We start from the raw sequence: 20,948 nt of genomic DNA, 5'->3' as shown, positions 1-20,948 counted from the left end.
GTTAAGCATCTGTCTTTGGCTGAGGTCAGGATCCCAGGGTCCTGGGATGGACCTGCATGGGGCGCCCTTCCCAGTGGGGGAGTCTGCTTCTCCCTTGCCCTCTCCCCTTCCCCTGCTCATGCTTGAATATATGCATGCTTGCTCTCTCTCCTGCTCAAATAAATAAATAAAATCTTTAAAAAAATTACTTTAGAATGCAACTACCCAGGGTCAGATTCTTCACCTATTTACAGTATCATCCACTTGTTTCCATTTGTCCAAGACACTCCCACTTTTAGCACTGAAAGTCCTATGTCCTGGAAAAACTCCTTGGTCCTAACCAAACTAAGATGACTGCTCAGCCTTTTATTTTTTTGTTTGTTTCCTTCAAAGCACTTATAACTATAAGCTACTTGATTTATCTGCTGTATTAATTAGAGAACAACCTAAGCTGCTATAACAAAGAGATACAAAAACAGAGTGGCTCAGACGAGCTAGATAGAATTTTATTTCTCTCTTATGTAACAATCCAGAAGTGGGTGAGGGTCTGTCCCAGGAGGTGATCCAGGACTGGTTTCCTGCTCTTTTGTTGTCCATTACCCCCTCATCTGTCGCTTCCATCTGCATTGCTAAAGCTGGCTCAGTGGGACACTGTTGGTGGGCTAGCCCATGGAAAGGGCAAAGAGAGGAAGGAGGATAACCAGCTTCTTCTTTAAAGATGGGACCCAGAAGCAACACACATGGCTTTCATTTACATCCTTGTCACATGTCCATACCCAGAGGGAGGTTGGGGAGTGTAGTATTTAACTGGGTGACCATATGGTAAATTCATGGGGGGTGGAGGCTGTCTATTGCTAAAGGAGAGAGGGACAGAATAGACATGAGGGGGGGTACAATTAGCAGTCCCTGCCATGCCTACATAGTTGTGTTTTTGTTTATGGTTTTTAAGGAAAAATTAGGTTTGTTATATCATTATTATGTTTGCTTATTGGTTGACATGTTGGAAACTAAGCATTAGCGGAGTGACTGGCAGGCACATAGCAAGTAGTCAACAAATGGTAAATTTTCCTTCATTTTTTTTCAGTCAAGAAGAAAAGATTCATGTATAGGATATAAACATATTTTAAGAAATAATACTGAAACTGTTAATTTTGCTATTCACGGAAGAAATCTGAAGTATTAAAACCTTCTTTTAGGGATGCCTGGGGGGCTCAGTTAAGGGACAGACTCTTGATTTCAGTTCAGGTCATAATCTCAGGGTCCATAGAATCAGCTTCCCCGGGCTCTGAGCTCAACACAGAGTCTGCTTGTTCCTTTCCCTGCCCCGCCCCCCAGGTTGTGCTTGAGCACACCCACTCCCTCTCTCAAATAAATTAAAACAAAAACAAAACAAAACAAAAAAAACTTAGGAAAAAACCAGAATTCCCTTAATGAGGATCATTTTCAAGGGTCTCTCTGAGATCTTCTGACAAATTAGCAACAGCTAACAGGCAATTGTATAGCTGTTTTAACCTGTGGTTTCTTTTCAAAATATAAGAGCACCTGCCTTACAGACATCCAGGTAAATAAAAAATACAGCTGACCCTTGAACAACCTAGCTTTGAACCGGAAGGGTCCACTGATATGAGAATTTTTGGATTAAATATAGTACAGTACTATAGATGTATTTTCTGTTATAATTTTTTAAAATAACTATTTTCTTTTCTCTACTTACTTAGTCATAAGAGTGCAGAATATAGCCCATAGAACATACAAAATATGTGTTAATTGTTTATGTTACTGGTGAGGCTTCTAGTCAACAGTGGGCTACTAGTAATTAAGTTTTGGAGGACTCAAAAGTTATATGTGGTTTTTTTTTTTTTTAAGATTTTATTTATTTGACAGAGAGAAATCACAAGTAGATGGAGAGGCAGGCAGAGAGAGAGAGAGGGAAGCAGGCTCTCTGCCGAGCAGAGAGCCCGATGCGGGACTCGATCCCAGGACTCTGAGATCATGACCCCGAGCCGAAGGCAGCGGCTTAACCCACTGAGCCACCCAGGCGCCCCTATATGTGGATTTTTGACTGTGCAGGGAGTTGGTACCCCAATCCCCACTTTGTTCAAGCATCAACTGTAATAGTTTTGAATAATATACATGAGTTTGGAACAAAGATAACAAAACAGAGACAATACATCGACTCTGGCCTGTTTCTACACACTTTAAGAAAGAGGAAACTTGATTCTCTCTTTTCTTTCCAACTGCTCTCTTCAAGAAGCATTTATTTTGAAAAACTACTTTGTGTTGAGGGACAGATTTAAGTTCCAGCTAATTGTTAACCAATTTTTTAAAAACACACACTTAAATAGAATTGACTTTTGTTTGTGGCCCAATCTGTTAATTCAGTCCTTAACTGGAACAAAGTACAGTTCGTGGGAGTCATGCTTAGAGGGTTCCAAACACCAGATGTCAGAGATGATGTCTGTAAATTGTCTTAAAGAGTTTTTAAAAACTATGAAAATTTAATGCTTATATTGAATTATTGACAGAGTAATTGGTTGCTGGTTCCTCTTCCAGGACACATTTGAAGGAGGCTTCTGCTCTCGTTTTATGGATCTTACAGAACAAAGAAATTCAGTAGCTCCTGTAAGCTCTTAGTTATTTGTGGTTTTACTCAGACAGTTTTAACTGTTCACATACTAGCTTGTTTAAGGAATCATCTTTTTCATCTCAAACACAACAGATTTGTTTCAGACTATTCAAAAAAGATGACTGTGAGATGGTGTCCAAACTTCAGATGGAATATCTAGAAATTCACATAACTGTGAATGTGTTTGACTGAACATCAAAGCGCCAACACTTCCATTCTTAGAAAAACTTTACCAGGGGTGCCTGGGTGGCTCAGTTGGTTGGGTGACTGCCTTTGGCTCAGGTCATGATCCTGCAGTCCTGGGATCATCCCACATCAAGCTCTTTGCTCAACGGGCTGTCTGCTTCTCCTTCTGACCCTCCCCTTCTCGTGCTTTCTCTCTCTCTCTCTCAAATACATAAATAAAATCTTTAAAAAAAAAAAAGAAATACTTTTCCTATTTTTTAGTCTATATGAATTCTCCACATCCTTCAAGACAGAGCTTCAATCTCTTCAACTCTGTGATGCTTCTCTATCAGGAACTTCTCTGTTAAAGTCTTTTTTTTGAACCCACCTACTCCAGTCTCTCAGAGCTATTGGGTTTGAGGTCTGGAATTCCAGGCTGTACTTCTATGCAAGTCCTGGTGTATGGTTCCTGTTTTTCATAGCATCTGGTGGAACCACTCTTTTTCTTAGCCTCTGGACTGTTGACTCCTGCTTCTTCTTTGCTTTGTTTTCTTCTAATTCTTCCATTTTGATATATAGAAGAATGTTTTACTAGGCCATTTTCAAATAGTTGTGTAGTAAAGTAGAAAGACAGTTAAAACTATACATTCTTGAGCCTCAGTGGTCCTATCAAAAGGTCATACATTCAAAAGATGTTCATTGCCATAATTAGAACAGCAAAAGAATGGTGACATCATAAATGTCCAGCAGAAGGGGAATGCTTAAATGAATTTTAGAACATTCATTCTATGGAATACTGATTTTTCAAATATAAAGTAGGTCTCTTTCTCTCTCTCAGAGAGACCCAGAAGTAGGGATAAGAACTGTAACTTTTTAACTTGTATATATCTATATTTTAAAAAAATGTATACTGATCATGTATTATTACTTTTATAATTTAAAAAAATCACAAATTTATTTGACCTGCCCCCCAAGCCTGTATGTTACCATTGTGGAAACTATTTTTGGACTAATTGCTCTAAAACAATCACTGGATCCCCCCACTTTTATAAAGCCCTCATGCTGGCTCCATAATCCCAGCCACTCCTTCTGACTGGACTTTGCTCTGGTTGTCAGACTCTCCTGTTGGAATTGAGATTCTTTCCTACTCATTATTTTGCCCTTAACTTTGATATTATTTCTTCCCCTAAAATAACTTCCAGTTGCTTCTCTTTGCCTTTCTAAAATGATACCTATTTTCAAATCCCCAAAGCAAGTCTCTATTCTCTCAATAGCAACCCTTCTCCAAATTCCTAAAAATGAGATGTCTGGGTGGCTCAGTGGGTTAAAGCCTCTGCCTTTGGCTCAGGTCATGATCCTACGGTCCTGGGACTGAGCCCTGCATCGGGCTCTCTGCTCAGCTCCCTGCTTCTCTCTGCCTGCTTCTCTGCCTACTTGTGATATCTGTCTGTCAAATAAATAAATAAAGTATTTAAAAAAAAAAAAACAAATTCCTAAAAACACAACATAATCGTACCTGGGTGGCTCAGTCAGTTAAGCACTGACTCTTGATCTCAGCTCAGGTCTTGGTCTCAGGGTCATGAGTTCAAGCCCAGCATGGAGCATACTTAAAAAAAAAAAAAAATTAAAGAAACACCCCACAGTGTATTTATATTTATCACTTAGGTAGATCACACTAGAAAAACCCAATATTTTAGTTACCCCCTTGGAATGTACAGATGATTGAAATTTTATATGAATTTCAGAAATTATGTATGTTTTGAATTTATTGCTGGTTGTTTACTGTTCTTTTTCTTCCTGGGGAAAAAGTGGGAAGAAAAGAAATCTTGCTGTAGTTTCCTGACTTAGCACTGAGAGCCACTTGGATCAATGCTCCCAAACTGAGGCACATCAATGGCTGCATTATGGTCTTGTTTGAAGGACACAGTTTACCTCAGTCCACAGATCAGAGAGCTCCGAGGAGCAAAATGGATATTCTGTTGATAAAGGACATTAATCTTTTTGTCACTTTCGTTGGTTAGTATGGCTATGTCTGGGGCTATTTTCTATACACCTAGTAGAATAAATTCTCTACATATATTTTGATCTTGACTCCATGTCTGTGTGTGTGTGTGAAAGTCAAAGGATCTACCAACTGATGTGTCCCAAATTCCAATTTTATATTTTCTTATTTATTTTATTTTATTATTTTTTAAAGATTTTATTTATTTGACAGACAGAAATCACAAGTAGGCAGAGAGTCAGGCAGAGAGAGAGGAGGAAGCAGGCTCTCCGCTGAGCAGAGAGCCCAATGCAGGGCTTGATCCCAGGACCCTGGGATCATGACCTGAGCTGAAGGCAGAGGCTTTAACCCACTGAGCCACCCAGGCACCCCCCCAAATTCCAATTTTAAGCTAATTTGTCCCAACATATCATTCACATATTTCTGTTTTATAAGATATGTTCCAATATGAGATAATGTTTGAAATTAGGAATGCTCAAAACCCCAAATTAAATTTCAAATATTGCATGAGTCGCAAAACATAAGAGTTAGGTTTTGAATACCTGAGGAAGAAGAAATGCTGTATAAAGGCAAAGTGGTAGCTAATGATAATCACATTTCAAAATAAAAGCCTTCTCTTCTACCCACATACCTCAAAAAGTCAGTCAGCCTAAGAATTTTTAATATCCACTTTGATATTCTCTCAGTTAAATCCTAAGTACTAGAATACACACTTTCTTGCCACAGTCACTTAACAATTTAGGTAAGGAATGAACATTGATCGGCCATTGAGTCTGCCTTGTGCTAAGACTGTGCAGAGACCATTTCTTTCTACTTGGCTGCATTATTAGCTGTGACGTGACTCCAAATTAGATCCATCTAGCTTTGCTTAAGAAGGCAGCCACAAACTGTTTAGTCTCCTTTAATCCTCCAGGCAATTCTGAGAATAGTGCTAATGGCATCTGCTTTGCAGTCCGATTAGCCCTAAATCCAGGTTCTGGTCCTGTCGTTTCTGGCTGTGTTCCTCAGAGCAAATTCCTTGACCTCTCAAAGCTTCAGTATCTCTATCAATAGCCTGAGTGTGGTTTAATAAAAAGAAAATGTATCATAAACTGTTAAAGCTTAAAATGAGACAATCTGCTCAATTAAATTGTTTGGAGCATAGTAAGCATGTAACTTAAATGTTAATTATTGTGGTTAACTTCCTCTTTTCCTGAGAGTTTAATGCCGGTAAAGGTCAGTAAATTGATAGAGATGGAACTCCCAAGTCCTCTTGATGCCTGTGATTTTTCTGTCCCCAAATGCCATACCCAGAAGCCCAGCACACCATATGCCATGTTGTATCATGCCACCATGGCACGGCACGTGGCACCACATCACACACCACACCATGCCATGGCATGCTGTAGCATACTTCATACCACGCCAAGACACATGACACACCATGTCATCTTTCTAACACTGGTTTCCCTCAGTTGACATCCTCGTTTGTCCTTCCTTATGTACCCCTCACAGCTTTCCATGACATTGTTTTAGATCCCAGGGGTCTTTGTGACCTATGTTTAATGCCCAACACTGGCACAAAACCCAAGACCTTTTGCAGAGGTTGCAAGTCTGTTGTGTAGATCTGTGTCCACCTGAAGAAGAATACCTTTTTTTTTTTTGTCAAGACAGTGTGGACTGTGGATAGCCCTACAAGGATGGCCCCAGGCTTTGTGACCATACATTTCCCTTTATAAGACACATTCTAATGAGAAGATCCTAAGTCCAACATCAGCATTAGCTTGATTTGGGAGATTATTCCAGACTGAGGTAAATCCCCTTCTCAGGGTCTTCTTCAGTGTGTTCAAAGTGATAGATGCAGGTCATAGGCATCATTATCATAGGCCATTCACTTTCATGAATATTCATTGCCTCTGTCTTTGATGTCTTTCAAGGTTATGAAGTACACCCAGTACTATGGTTAAAACTACATTTTGAAATTATGCAGTCATTTAGAGGGGGAAAAAACCCCTTATATTATCCACATGTTTTGGTTAGCTGCAAAAACGACGTGACCTAAGAGTGCAGGGTGGCAGATGTAAAAATTTGTGAACCAAGAAACAAACTCTTAACTCTAGAGAGCAAACTGATGGTGACCAGAGTGGAGGTGGGGATGGGGATGGGGATTACGGAGCACACTTATCCTGATGAGCACTGGCTGATGTATAGAAGTGTTGAATCACTATGTTATAAGCCGGCAACTAATATAACACTGTATGTTAACTATACTGGAATTGAAATTAAATTAAGTGAAATTAAAAAGTGAATAAAAATAGGAAATTTAAATCAAGGGGATCAAAATTGGTAGGGGAAATTCTCTCACTGTCTCACTCTTCTCATCGACTTGTAGTCAGGTCCAGCTCAGATTTTAGAGGGAAGAGGACAAACTACAGTGTATCCATCCCCCAGTGGAAACCAGTATGATGAGCTTGGAAACACATTTGTTCATTCCATAAGTATTTACAAAATAAAATCTATTTGCTGGCAAGTGTGCCTAGCACCAAGGAAGCAGTGAGCACAAGTTGTAGTCTGTGTCTCCTCAGAACTCAGTGGGAAGAGAACACAACATGTAAAGAAGAAAATGAGGTTTTAGCCTGAGCCATCAGAACAGAAGAGAGGACCTCCCTGTCTTCACATCTTTGTCTGTCATGTGCAACAAGGAAGCTGGGTTGGGGCTTCCCATCAGAGCTTGTGCCACATAATTACATTAGTGTCTTATCCTGCATTTTTTTCTTTTTTTCAAAATGAAATTAATATCTTAAATAGTATACATTCTTTTGGGAAAAGGAAAATTGTTTTTAAAGAGAAGGACACAATGAAAAGTCTCCCTTCTATTTATATTACTCTCTATCCTGTTGCAACCCCATGGTTAATAAATAATTTCTCAAGTTTTTTTCCAGTTTCTTTATGCAGATACAAACAAATGACAAACATATATTCTTATTTTCCCCTTTGCTTACAAGAAAGTTGGCATTCTGTATATCTGTGTTTATATCTATAACCTATTTTGTGCATCTTCTCACTTAACAATATTTACCTGGAAATCTTTCTATATCAGTACATGTATGTTATCTTCATGCCTTTGTACCACCACACAGTATTCTGTGTGAAGAAGTACATAATTTGTTTGACCAGGCCCTGATCCTGGATATTTGAGTTGACTCCAGTTTTTGTTATTTCAAACTATGCTGTGATGAATGGCTTTGTTCACATTCATTTTTAAAACATGTGCAAGTATGTCTATAGAATAATTTCTGTAAGAGTGCTTGTTCAAAAAGAAAATGAGTTTATAATGTGGAGAGACACTGCCAAATTACCCTCCCTAGGGGTACATAATATACCATCCTACAAGCCTGTGTTTTGGTACGAGAATGCCTTTTCCCCTCCGTCTCACCAAAGAGTGTATAGCCAAACATTTTTTGAGTTTTACCCAGTCTGAAAACAGAGAAATGTTATTTTAAGGGTTGTTTTAACTTGCATTTTTATATTCTGAGGCTATTTATATTGACTTTTCCATGCAAGGTATTTATTCTTGTCCTTTGTCTATTATTAAGTAAATGGATTGGTGGCTTTTTCTTCTTGGTTTCTAGGAACTCACTATATTTTAGGGGGATTAGCTCTTTATATGCCATATTGTTTACTAATTATTTGAGTATCTGTTTCCACTAATAGAATATGAAGACAAACCTGGGACTAAAGGCTGAAAGCAATAGGGAGGTATATTTAAGTTAAATTTTAAAAACAATAATGAGTCCTTCATATGTATCAGCATGATGCTTAGCACTTTGATTCCAATATCTCATTTAGTCTTTGTAAAAATCCTAGGAGGTGGTAATTATTGTTAATAGATGAAACTGAAGCACAAAGGCATTAGGAAATCTGCCCGCGTTCACACAGCCAGCAAATGTTGGAGTTAGTATTCAAAGTCCTGAATTTCACCCCAGGGCATAGGATCTTGACTATAACACTTACTAATAACTAGGTTTGCAAAGCAAGCAGTGAGATACCATCAATGCAAATATTCAAACTAAAGTTGGGAAATAGTCGATCTTAATCTCGTGAATGAGATTCTGGGATTAGATGACCTCAAAGGAACTACCACCACCGCCGACCCTCATCCCCCCGCCGCTTTTTATTTTTTAGAGAGAGAGTACTTGCAAGGTTGGGGGGTCAGAGGGAGAGGGAGAGAGAGAATCTTAAGCAGACTCCCTGCTAAGCATGGAACCCAAAGATTGGGGGTGGGGAGTTGCTTGATCTCATGACCCTGAGCTGAAATCAAGAGTCACTTAACTGACTGAGCCACCCAGTCACCCCTCAAAAAACTATTTTGTTCCTTCTTTATTTTTTTTCTGATAACACCATGACTGACCAGAAAGATGAATCAGAATATATTAAATGGCCGGGCTCCATATGAGACCTCACTGCTCTAGTTATGATCCCCTCAAGTCTCATTGCCATAAGCAGCCAGGGGACCTGAATTCCTATTTACAAACAATGGCTTCATGGTGAATGTTTGTGATACAGCAGGTTGCTAAGCCTACATGAGCATAGGAATGTTCTTCATTCCAGTGCTTTGCAATGGTTAAGTGTTCAGTAAATTTTTTAAATTGGATTAAATACATTAAAAGCTCATTCTAAATGCTCTTGTATGTGACTCAGTCAGATGGTAATATGGAGGTAGTCATCCAGTTAGTAAGTACTGAGTATGTACTATGTGTAAAGCACAGTGCTAGCAACTCAGGGATATGAAGAAGTATAAGACACAGGTTTCCACAAGTATACAGAAAAAGAGCTGACAACAAGGCAGAAAAGCCAATGAGCCCTAAAGAAATGGTCATGGCCCTTGGAGCGGGGATGAGGGAGAATGCACTGAGAAGTGGAGAGGTAAGGGGAGACTTCCTAGAGTAGATGAGACATCTTCCGTGACTTTATTTGGATTTGGGGAGGAGTAAACGACCCCTTAAGTTGAAGGGAAGGGCTTGAGTAAGGGTTATAGAAGTTGAAAACCTCATGTTTGTGGGCTTGATTAAATGTGTTTCCTGAACAGGCTCAGATATAAAACCATAAAGGCAGACTGGGACCTCATTGAAGAGGATCCTGAGTTCTAAGCAAAAGCATGGGTAGAGACAGCCATCAGAGACTTTCGAGTAGAGAAGTGACATGTGAATGTAGTGTTTTAGGGAGAGGAATAAGGTAGCCGTGTGCAGAGTGGTACACACAAGCAGTGAAGCTGGAAGCCAGATGCTTGGAACCTATCAGTCATTCAAGGGGAAGGTGGTTAGAGTCCAGCTGAGAAGGTAGCCATGGAATGGGAAGTAAGGGAGAAAGATCATGTAAAGGGAGCTATGGGGATTAACTAGATAATTCTATGTGGGGAGGGAGCAAACGGACCAATAACATACAAACAAATTTATAGTATATCTTTTTTTCCCTACTATTCATGTATATATAGCATTGAAGTCATGTGACCAAAACCAGTTATTTTCCTCTTTGGAAATCAGAGAGCAGTGTTCTATCAACAAATGATAAATAGGATGGGATGGCTCTTGTTTATGTCCCAAAGGTAATTCTTTGGATGGCCGGGGTAACTGGGGTAACTGAGAGGTTTCTCTGTATTGAAAGCCTCAGAGTAGAATGTATCCGAATTAGGGAGGTACATTAGATAGCGATGATGGTTGTATAACTCTGAATATACAAAAACTACTGGACTCTATACTTTACGAGGGAATTTTATTGTTTGTGAATATAATTCACATAATCAGTAAAGCTGTTTAAAAAGGCAATGGGAAGTCTATATAGGATTCGAAGGACTTTTTCTTAAGATCTAAGTAAATTCCAAATATTTACCTCCCCTTTCCTCCCATAAATGATTATCCCCCAAAGAAGGTCATAGAATCATATTTTCACCTTTGGACAGCAGGCAAACTATATCCCATACTTCCAAGCTCATCAGAATTCCCACTCGCATTCCATCTCAGTGCTCTGCAGCTTTGTGCTTTCCAAGGCAATGCTGAGAACTGTCAGAGAAACTTAGACAGTGGTTTGTCTGCCAGGCAAGGTTTTTTCCTCTAATAGAATTTTCTGTTAAAGTAAGAATTCTTTCCTCTAACAGAATTTTCTGCTAAAGTAAAGGCTGTGCAAGTCCTGGCTTTTCACCCACAAAAGACCCAAAAGCTTGCTGAATCATTTTTTATTAAACATGAATTTTGCAATCTCAACAGCTAAATCTATTATCCTGACAGGCAAGCTTTAAATAAGGCAGGAAATTGGGGAAAGAAAGAGTAGTTACTTATCTTCTTAATCCCCCAAACTTGCCATCAGCTTTGGCTTCGAGTCTTTTGCTTAGAGAACGCAGGCTCATTTTTCTTTCTTTCTCTTTCTTTTTTTTCTGCCTTTCAACATTATTAACTAATCACATAGATAACATTTTAAAGAATGGGTATACCTGGATTTTTCAACACCCATTTTTCATGTTAAATCACAGACCACTTAATTTCAGAAGGAGAATGTTTTCTGGGTGACAGAGAGGCCCTGGTATATTCATCCCTCATAAATGGCTCTGTTGTCAAGTGTGTCACAGCCGCTATACTGTGCACCTGCTGATATCTCAGCACTCAGAAAGATGAGTAGGAGTTTCAGGGAAAAAGCCTCACAGCCTAAACTCTGTGTAGGCTACAGCCATCCATCACATGGGCAGCCTACGGGTAAACGATTGTGGGGAAAATGAATGCAGATTCATTCTGGGTCACTGCTTCTGGCCTCTAATTCTTGAATTTTAATGAGTATTTCTCTCCCAACCGCCACTGATGTTCCAGCTTTTTTTTTTTTGTCACCCCCCCTTTTAAAAATATATTTCTCAATTTAATTGGACTAATGTTCCCTATATCTGTAATTATTGACTCTATTCAAATAATAATTGATGTTTTCTGTTTTGTTTTGTTTTTAATCTTGGGGGAAGGGTAAACCAGATTTCTCTAATGGAGCATATGTACCTCTGTGCAGAGTAACCTTTTGGTATAATTAGTCTTTCTTTCTGGCATTTTCTCTTTCCATTTCAAAGCAGTATGAAGGGCTTTATTGAGATATAAAGTATCATCTTATACCCTAGACCCCTTCTCGTTTCCCTGAGGAGTCGGAATGGGCTCTATCTGCAAGGAAAAGCTCATCCATGGATTCTGAATATGTCTGTTCCTTTTCTGTCTGTTGTCTTGGTAAATTTCAACTTTTCAGGTTCAGGTCAGTCATCACCATGTCCATGTGGGAATCTATGTTTGTTGCATCACTAGATAATACTCCAGGAACAACCACCTGCTCATGAGGCTGCACAGACAGCCATGGCCTTGCTCTCTGGGGATTCTAGCATCCAAGGCAGACCCAAGAGAGTAACCGGTGTGTGGTCTGGCTAGGTGTAACTTGTGGCCCAAAATGCCCCAATCACACCTCCTTATGGACAAAGTCCTAAACTAATAGATAGGTAAGAATGTGTTACAAATGGTTGGTATCCTCTTTGAAAAATGGAAGTAATAATAAAATCTATAGCTCTCCTTATTGAGGGCATACTATGTGCCAGGTAAAGAGCTGAGTAAGCATTACATCATTTAATCCTTGTAGCAAACCAATAGAAGAACCACTCCTGCCCCCATTTTCAGAATGAGTAAACTTATGCACAGACAGGCTTCCACAGTCTCCCAACTGACAATGGTAGAGCAGAATATAAAACCAGGCTCTAGGTCACCAATCCAAGGAGCTCAATTCTGTGAGGGTGGGTCAGAATTTAAGAACTAAAGGATTTGAGGCTTGAAACTTTCCTTGGGAAATGTAAGAGCATCTTCTGCAAGTCATCTTTACCATCTCATTCCTCAATACTGCCAGAGAATTAAAGATATAAAATAAAACACCCACCCTTTGTGGAATTATTGAATTTGTCTAGCTCATGATTAGTACTTCTGACCTTGAACATGGGTGGGTACAAGAGCCTGATTTTATCCACACATGTGCTCCAAAGAACAGCAGTTTTAGCTTGTTTCCATTCTACCACTTAGCTTTCGGCTAGAATTACAGGTGCAGGAATCCTTCAGTTTTTTATTGTAAGTACATTCCTGAAAAGTTACTTGCAAGTTGAAAATTTAAAGTTCAATCCCATTTTAAATGCATCCAGGTAACTGAATTTGCTGTCCCCTGCAGTCCCTCTGCCTCCCTAGGCAGCATCCATGGGTCCACACACTGACTCTCGTTGTAAATCAAATCAGACTTCTAGATGACCAAGGAAACAGCTAGAGAGAATGAGGAAGTCAGACGTTCCAAAGGAATCTTTGGTTATATAAAGAAAGAAGTCATTTCTAGCCCAGGCAAGGAAATCACTTTTATTTGGTGGATTTATATTTAACAATATAACAATATTGGTTCCAACCTGGGGCAAATGGCTTTTGCTCCCTGCCTCAGTTCTTACATCTGCCAACTCTGCAGGACGCCCTGACAAGAATTAATTGGCTTTCCTGAGCCCTGAGGCTCAGCTCAGCTTCTCTGTTCTAACAGTCCCACAGGACTCTGCTCTCACATAATTTACTGGATAGAAGGACTTTCTGTTTTTATGAATTCTATCTGATAGGCACTAAATAATGTATACACATTTCAGTCAGTTATAACCTAGAGAAACTTTGAGGGTATTTAGCTCAGTTTAAGAAAATGGGACATTATTTGTTGCTTTTACAAGAGCCCTGACATGGTCCCATCCAAAATATGTGGTTTATACAATGACTTTCTTCTTTTTTTCCTTCTTCTTCTCTTTCTTTTTCTCCTTCTTCATTTTAAGATTTTATTTATTTATTTAGAGAGCAGGCATGAGGGGTGGGCAGAGGAGGGCAGAGGGAGAGAGAAACTGAAACAGACTCCACACGGGGTGCACAGATCTGGTCATGGGGCTTGATCTCATGACCCTGAGACATGATCTGAGCCAAAATCAGAAGTCATAACCAGAGACATAACCATCTGAGCCACCCAGGCATCCCATGACTTTGTTCTTCTTCCTGTAAGTTGGTGATATTTGCAGAGTATGGCAAAATGGCCCTTCCAATTTTGTGCTGGGCTCTTTGAACAAGATCAGCACTGATAGGATAAAAATTTCAGAAGTGAGAGTTCTTCCTAACTGTTGACTCACAAATAATGTAAATTGGCTCTCGATTTTATTCCTTTAGTTATCTCTACACAATAGAAGCCTCTATTCTTTGTGGTATCACCTCAGGGAAAATTATATTGATTCTCTTTTACTGGTAAGGGAGAAGTAAAGGGGGTTTTGTCTGACTGTGGGAGCAGCCAATCAATGTCAAAATCCCAGCAATTTGAAGGGGACTTCTGCAGTTATCTCAGCCAATCTCCCAGCAAATGCTTATTCCTGCCTAGACAGATGCTGGGCCCCTCTCTGAGCGCCCAAGGGATCAAAACACTCTCCTTCCTGAGATGCGGTCCCACCCCCTTGTTGAATAACTCTAAATCTAGACTGTCCTTTCATAATCATAGATTATGTCCTTTCATAATCATAGATTAGAAACACCCGCTTTGTAAGTCGCATCAGTTAGTGCTCGTTTTCAGTAGCTGCATAGAGTAAGTCTGCTCCTTGATGGATGGGTCCATTCATTCGTCTATTCATTTTGTATCAGGTGCCTACTGTGAGCAATATAGTGTGTTAGACATGAGCCCAAACTCCAAAAGGTGATAGGTTAGTAGAAGATAACATGGCCACATCACCTGGACAGAGTAAATTAGCTGCGACAGGAAAGAGCAGGGAGGACAAAAAGGGAGTCAGGTCCAGACAGGTATGGTCAGCAAATTCATCATGGAGGAGGAAGCATTTAAAGCTACTTATCTGTTGGGGCGCCTGGGTGGCTCAGTGGATTAAAGCCTCTGCCTTCGGCTCAGGTCATGATCCCAGGGTCCTGGGATCGAGCCCCGAGTTGGGCTTTCTGCTCAGCAGGGAGCCTGCCTGCCTCTCTACCTACTTGTGATCTCTCTCTGTGTGTTAAATAAATAAATAAAATCTTTATAAAAAAAAAAAGCGCTACTTATCTGTAAAGGTTTGAAGTTAAAAGGCAGAGATTTGGTTGTGAAGATTGGAAGGATAAAGCGATGGTGATGTGATGGATTTTTTAAACCTACCCAGAGCTTAGAGTTTAAATTGGCGAGGGGAAGGCAGGTCTAGAAAAGCCTGCGGAGTGCGTGTGAGATTGGGAAGGGCTTGGTGTGCCCGGAGTGGAAGGTCAGTGAGAGGAGTAGCAGGGACAGGGCTGTGAGTGAAGCCATGTGGCCCTCTTATCATCTCAGATGCCTGGCTGCAGAACTGAAGGATTTTCCGGGGAGGCAGGGCAGAGCCCTGGGGCCAGTGGCTGAGTAGTGGACAGTGTATGCAGTCTGAGAACTGAAGGCAGGAGACTGGATGATGAGCCAGGAAGAGGCCATATGGGCCCAGAGCCCTGAGGTGGTCCCTGCAGTGGAAGCACCAAGTGGGGGCTGAGTGATAATAACTGTGCCACAGGCCTGGAAACCACCTACTGTGTATTCTCCCAGAGAGATCCTCTTCCCCATCCCCCTTCCCCCCCAGGCTCTTTATAGCCTTGGGCAAGACCCTCCTTACTTTTTGGTGAATACTTGCTTACTAACACATGGAAGTGTGTCCAGAGAATTGTGCTAGAGAATCCCCACGTCCAGATGCGTATAGAGAAATATCTCAGGATTGATTCCCCTGCCTCCAGTGAGATCTACGTGTGGACAGAGCCCCTGTGGGAAAGAAGCTTTAAAGTAATTCCAACATATCTTCTCACAATCCTGTTATCTGTGTTTTGTTCTAAACTTCAAAATACCTTTTATTTGGCAAGTATTTGAACACTTACTGGGTGCCAGGCCCCGTTCTAGGTTTTGGACTGCCTCAGTGAACAAAATGTTTATATTCCTACCCTCATAGGACAAACCTCAACAATGAAGAAATAGATAATAAATAGGTTAAGTAAGTGGTATTTTAGAAGGAGACAAGTGTTGTGGGAAAAAGAAAAGGTAGAGAGAAGAATAGGTGCACACAGGATTGCCAGGGAGTAGGAAGGGGAGGGCTGGTTACAATTGGAGAGAGAATGGTTGGGGTCACCCTCCTTAAGAAGGTGACAGTTGAGCAGACTTGGTGGTGAAGGGGGGAGGTAGGTGGGTGTCTGGGAGAAGAGAACTCCAGGGAAGGAAAACAGCAGATGCCAGGGTGGGAGGGACTAGACGTGATATGCTTTTCCATTCCCCATAGAAGACCAGTGACTTGAGCCACCAAGAAGAGAGAACACAAAATTCGAGCTTATTTGTAATAAAACTGATTTAAAATTACTTTAAAAAAAACCTTCCCAAACTGATTTAAGGAGGTGCAGAGGGTGTTAGAGAATGTTTCCTGACTTTGAGACTTCTTGGGTTTGAATGCTGGCTGGGATTTCCTTGTCTGTAAAATGTGGCTAATAATAATACCCATCTTCTCGGATTGCTTTGATGATAAAATGGATAAATATTAATTAAAAGCTTGGAATGTTCTCTAACACATGGCAAACATGCCGATATTAGCTATTAATATTATTATATTACTGCTACTACTTTTTTTACATTTCTGGATTGATGCCTTGGAATATTCTTTGCGTGTGTCCTAAGGGCTTTGTGTGTGTTTGTGTGTGTGTACAATGTTTTGAGAGTGCGGGGTTTACTTTGTAAAAGAGTTGTGAGAATTAGGTAAAATTCCATTGCTTAACACAAGATTAGGCCTCAATAAAAGTTAGATTTCTTCTTCTTTGGCAGCATTTTATTAAAAAAAAATTATAGGGACACCTGGGTGGCTCAGTTGGTTAAGCAGCTGCCTTCGGCTCAGGTCATGATCCCAGCGTCCTAGGATCGAGTCCCACATCGGGCTCCTTGCTCCGCGGAGAGCCTGCTTCTCCCTCTGACTCTGCCTTCCACTCTGTCTGCCTGTGCTCGCTCTCGCTCTCTCTCATAAATAAATAAAATCTTTAAAAAAAAATTATAGAGGGTTTCCCTCTTCTGCTTGTTATTAGTGAATTTTTTGGCTGTTTTATGAGTAGAATAAAGGCCAGGTGAAAACATTGCATAGACTCAAACTTCAGAAACTTGTTTTGCCCTTAGCACTACCAGTGGAACAAGAAATTCCCAGTGGGTCATTTTGGATATTACTGGATGGTAGAAAATGGGTAGTAGGTGGGTGAATGAGGAGGGAAACAAAATGAGGAGAAAACTGAAGAAATAAGGAAGTGCTTATTAAGGTGATACTACTTTGGGATGAGGCCATGGGAAAACTAGGAGTCCCTTTTTCTGAGAACCTTTAAAAAGAGAAGAGACAGCACCTGTCTGGGTGAACCAGGTATCCCTGACTGAAAGGGCCAGGCCAGAGGGTCTCTTGAGGCCTTTCCCTGCTCTCTGAGTCTCCAAGACGAACCCCTCTCCCTACTCAGCCATCCAATTGTTGCATCTACAAACCTGAATTAGCCTACATTTCCAGCTATATTTAAAGAGTCATTAATACTTGAGATACAAAGAAGGCTTCTACTGAGTAATACCAAGAAGGACCATGTCACTGTATACTGAGATAGTAGATTTTGAAACATCAGCTTTCCCCTCCGCTGAGACATGTCCCCAACTATTCTGGGTGTGGCAGCTCATGTGGACCTGTGTGCTCTGCCCCCAGGAAAACACCAGTTCCATGGGCTGGGGGAGAGACAAGGATAATGAACTTGAGTGTGTGCCAAGGGAACTCCAAGGGCTTCAGGGGGAAGGACACAATGTCTTCACAGGACGCGGGGTGGGGTGGGGGGAGGGGGTGGTTAGACAGGCGAGCGAACCGAAGACAGACGCCCACTCACTGTCTGCTGCTGTCTTGATTCCTAGGTGCGGCAGATGTCTCCAGTGCCATGGAGCACACCTTTTCAGCAGCATCAAAAGATGGGGAAGGATCGTGTTACACATCTCTGATTTCCAACATCTGTTACCCACCTCAGGAGGATTCTACATATTTCACAGGAATTCTTCAGAAGGAAAATGACCAAGTCAACACTTCTGAGAGCCCTGAGGAGTTGAGTACCCCCGGGCCCTCCTTACCAGACGTGCCTGGGACAGAGCCTCGTGGCTTATTTAGTTCTGATTCTGGAATTGAGATGACTCCTGCAGAGTGCACCGAAGTGAACAAGATCTTAGCAGACCCCCTGGACCAGATGAAAGCAGAAGCCTATAAATACATTGACATAACCAGGCCAGAGGAGGTGAAACATCGGGAGCAATGTCATCCCACGTTGGAAGAGAAAGGCTCGGACTTTAAGAATAAGGACTTTGGTATCTCAACAAAATCTGAAGAGGCCCATGAACCTGAGAAACCAGTTCCTGTGGAGGGAAAAATTCTCAAGGACCATTTATTTGAAGAGTCAACATTTGCACCATATATAGATGATCTCTCTGAAGAACAGCACAGTGCTCCTCTGATCACTGCCCCTGTCAAAATCACACTGACTGAAATCGAGCCTTCTGTTGAAACTGCGGCCCAAGAGAAGACCCCTGAGAAGCAAGATGTCTGTCTGAAACCAAGTCCTGACACAGTCCCCACAGTCACCGTCTCAGAGCCTGAAGATGACAGCCCGGGATCCGTCACGCCCCCATCTTCCGGGACAGGTAAGGGAACTAGTGTTCCCAGCCTTGGGAAAATGCAGGATATGGAGATATGAATATTAAAGGAATGTGAATCTGTATTCAAAATATTTTACTATAGGGTCCCTTTAAGGCTCAGTTTAACTGGATTGAATTAACATACTTTTTTTTTCAGTCCTGTGCCCATGGTACAAAGGTTGAGAACTGGGATTTCGCTGGAAGTCCTATCAGATTTGTCTCATAAAGTGTTTCTTTCTTCATTTGAGGGGAGAGATAAGGATGACACACTGGAACAGGAAAAGCCTCATGGGGCTCCATCATTCAGAGCAGAGAGGCAGGTGCTACTCTGCTTCTAGTTAGCTTCCCACTGGATTTCCGGGACCCCGGAGGCATCACAGAGAGAGCACCATGCCTGTCCTCCCCAGACCAGCTGGGTCACCAGGGATAGGGCATGGCACATTCCTTGTCCCAGCTCCAAGTTTGTACAGTGAATGGGGGTAGGAGTACACTTCAGGGACTTTAGGTGGACATGGGCAGTGAGAGGAAACCAAAAAAAAAAGAATACTTTTCCTTCAACCTCAGCGGGGTCATTTTTGTCTTTTAACTTTAAGTTCTCCATATAGTTTTATTTTTTTTAACTTAGAGGATTTATTTGATTAGAATAGAAAATTTCAGAATTCACTAAGCTCTGATCTTTGTCAACTTGAAAATTGTCCTACTGTGACCCAAGGCAGGGTGTTAAACCATACTCATTTATATCCTCTCAAACTTAAAGGGGTCTCCTGTAGCCAGGTCATGGGCCAGAGTGGTAGCAGGAGTGTCCCCAGCCCACCCTGTACCACCCCATCCGTGGTGGTAAAAAGGAAGCCTTTCAGTGTTCATGAGGTGTCAGAATGGAGAGGATGAGAGGTCCTTGGATCTTGCCCTGCCTCTAGTGGCTGGCATTCTTACCCTACTCAAAAGTGATTTGCAAACCTTTCTGATTTACAAAAAATAATTTTCAGTAGTCAGGTGCAAGAGCTTTTACTGAAGTCTTAAAACAGAGCCAAAGCCTATTAGGAGTGAGGGCTCTAAATCCTCATAATGCAGTAGGTCCAGGTGTCAGAGACGACTTAGAGGAAGTGCCTCCAGTCTTGTTTCCCTAAAGATTTTAGCATCAATCCCCTTTTCCCCAGCCTGACCTCAGACTCATTCAACTATAAAAGCTCCAAGGGTCTTAAAGATCCACTGTACCATGACCCTGCTTTTCAAATTCATTCATTCTCTCAACAAACATGTTCTACATACATTCTTTTGGTCAGACACTCTCCTAGGTACTGGTGAGGCCAGGACTGAAAAAACGAACAAACAAAAACAGTTTCTGCCTTCCAGTGGAACAGATGACCATCATACCCCAGTGTGATTTGTATTCTGAGAAAGGGAAACATAGAGTGCTGAGGAGCATTGGGAGTCCAGCAGCTCCCAGGTGAATAAAGCAGGAGGAAATATACAGGTGAAGAGGAGGGGCAGGAGGGCCTTCCAGTCCAAGGAGGTTCAAGAGATGGAGGGATGAGTCCACAATGAATTTCCATGCAATGTAAATTGTTGTCAGTAGTGACAACAAGCAATGTTGTCAGTAGTGACAACAAATAAGGAAACTGAGGCCCCAAATGGATTAGATGTGACTTATCTCAGATTATGACATGAAGTAGCAACATATCTGAGTCCTGAAGCCTCCTTATGGTCTTTGTGATAATACATCATAAAACCGTTCTGTTATTCAATGATATAAAGATACCGATACTCTGAAGAGGTAAGCTCTATTATCAGCTGTGTTTTCTCAAGCTATGGGGTTGTCTGGTGGTTGTTTTAGAAGAACTTCAGGAAGAGGGAAAATGTCCTAGCACATACAGGTCCGTTTACATGGCACATGCCTCATGTAAACATTAAGTTTGCAGACCTGATGAAAAAGACTTGCTGTGATTCAGAGTTTAGGGATTATTAAGAAATTTCCTTTTTTTTTTTCTCAGTAGCCATAGCCCATTGAGGTTTTGGAGCAGCTTCAAGATAAGACAAAGACAGATCTGGCTGACATGATCTTGGAGTTTTATGACCTTGGGTTGTACACTTGACAGCATTGGATTAGGGCAATGGCTTTTTTCTGCAGTTGCTCCAAATAAACATTCTAAGCAAAGTTTGTTCAAGAAAGAAAAAGTCCCCAGATCCAGTACATAGTTCTCTCCCATGTTCAGCTCCTCTCTGCACACATGCTTCACATCATAATACCTGAGTCAAATGACAACATATAAGAATATAATTAACAGGAAAGTTAGGAGAAATTACCTCGTCACTAAGGCCTTTCTCCTTGTTCTTTCTATCCTAAGAGGTTACCCAGCTCCCTCCCCATCTTGTGATCCCCTGGCACTCTGGCCATGTGACACTCTGATAATAATAATAATAATTCTAATTATCTATCTAATTCTAGTAATTCTAATTATGTGAATTATGAATCAG

At 41.1% G+C, this 20,948-nt stretch overlaps 1 protein-coding gene across 1 annotated transcript in view; it reads left to right on the top strand.

Moving 5' to 3' along the window:
• The window catches only part of RTN1 (reticulon 1), a 220,497-nt gene that overhangs the window by 104,589 nt on the left and 94,960 nt on the right, over nucleotides 1–20,948 (top strand). Inside the window, exon 2 of the mRNA XM_045070127.1 lies at nucleotides 17,706–18,479. Within this exon, the coding sequence (XP_044926062.1) occupies nucleotides 17,706–18,479 (774 nt within the window). The remainder of the gene's footprint in view (nucleotides 1–17,705; nucleotides 18,480–20,948) is intronic.

This window comes from Mustela putorius, unplaced genomic scaffold (assembly GCF_011764305.1).
Source record: "Mustela putorius furo isolate JIRA1106 unplaced genomic scaffold, ASM1176430v1.1 tig00000129_pilon_pilon_pilon, whole genome shotgun sequence".
Taxonomy (NCBI): Eukaryota; Metazoa; Chordata; class Mammalia; order Carnivora; family Mustelidae; genus Mustela; species Mustela putorius.
This window is presented reverse-complemented; position numbering and strand designations above follow the sequence as displayed.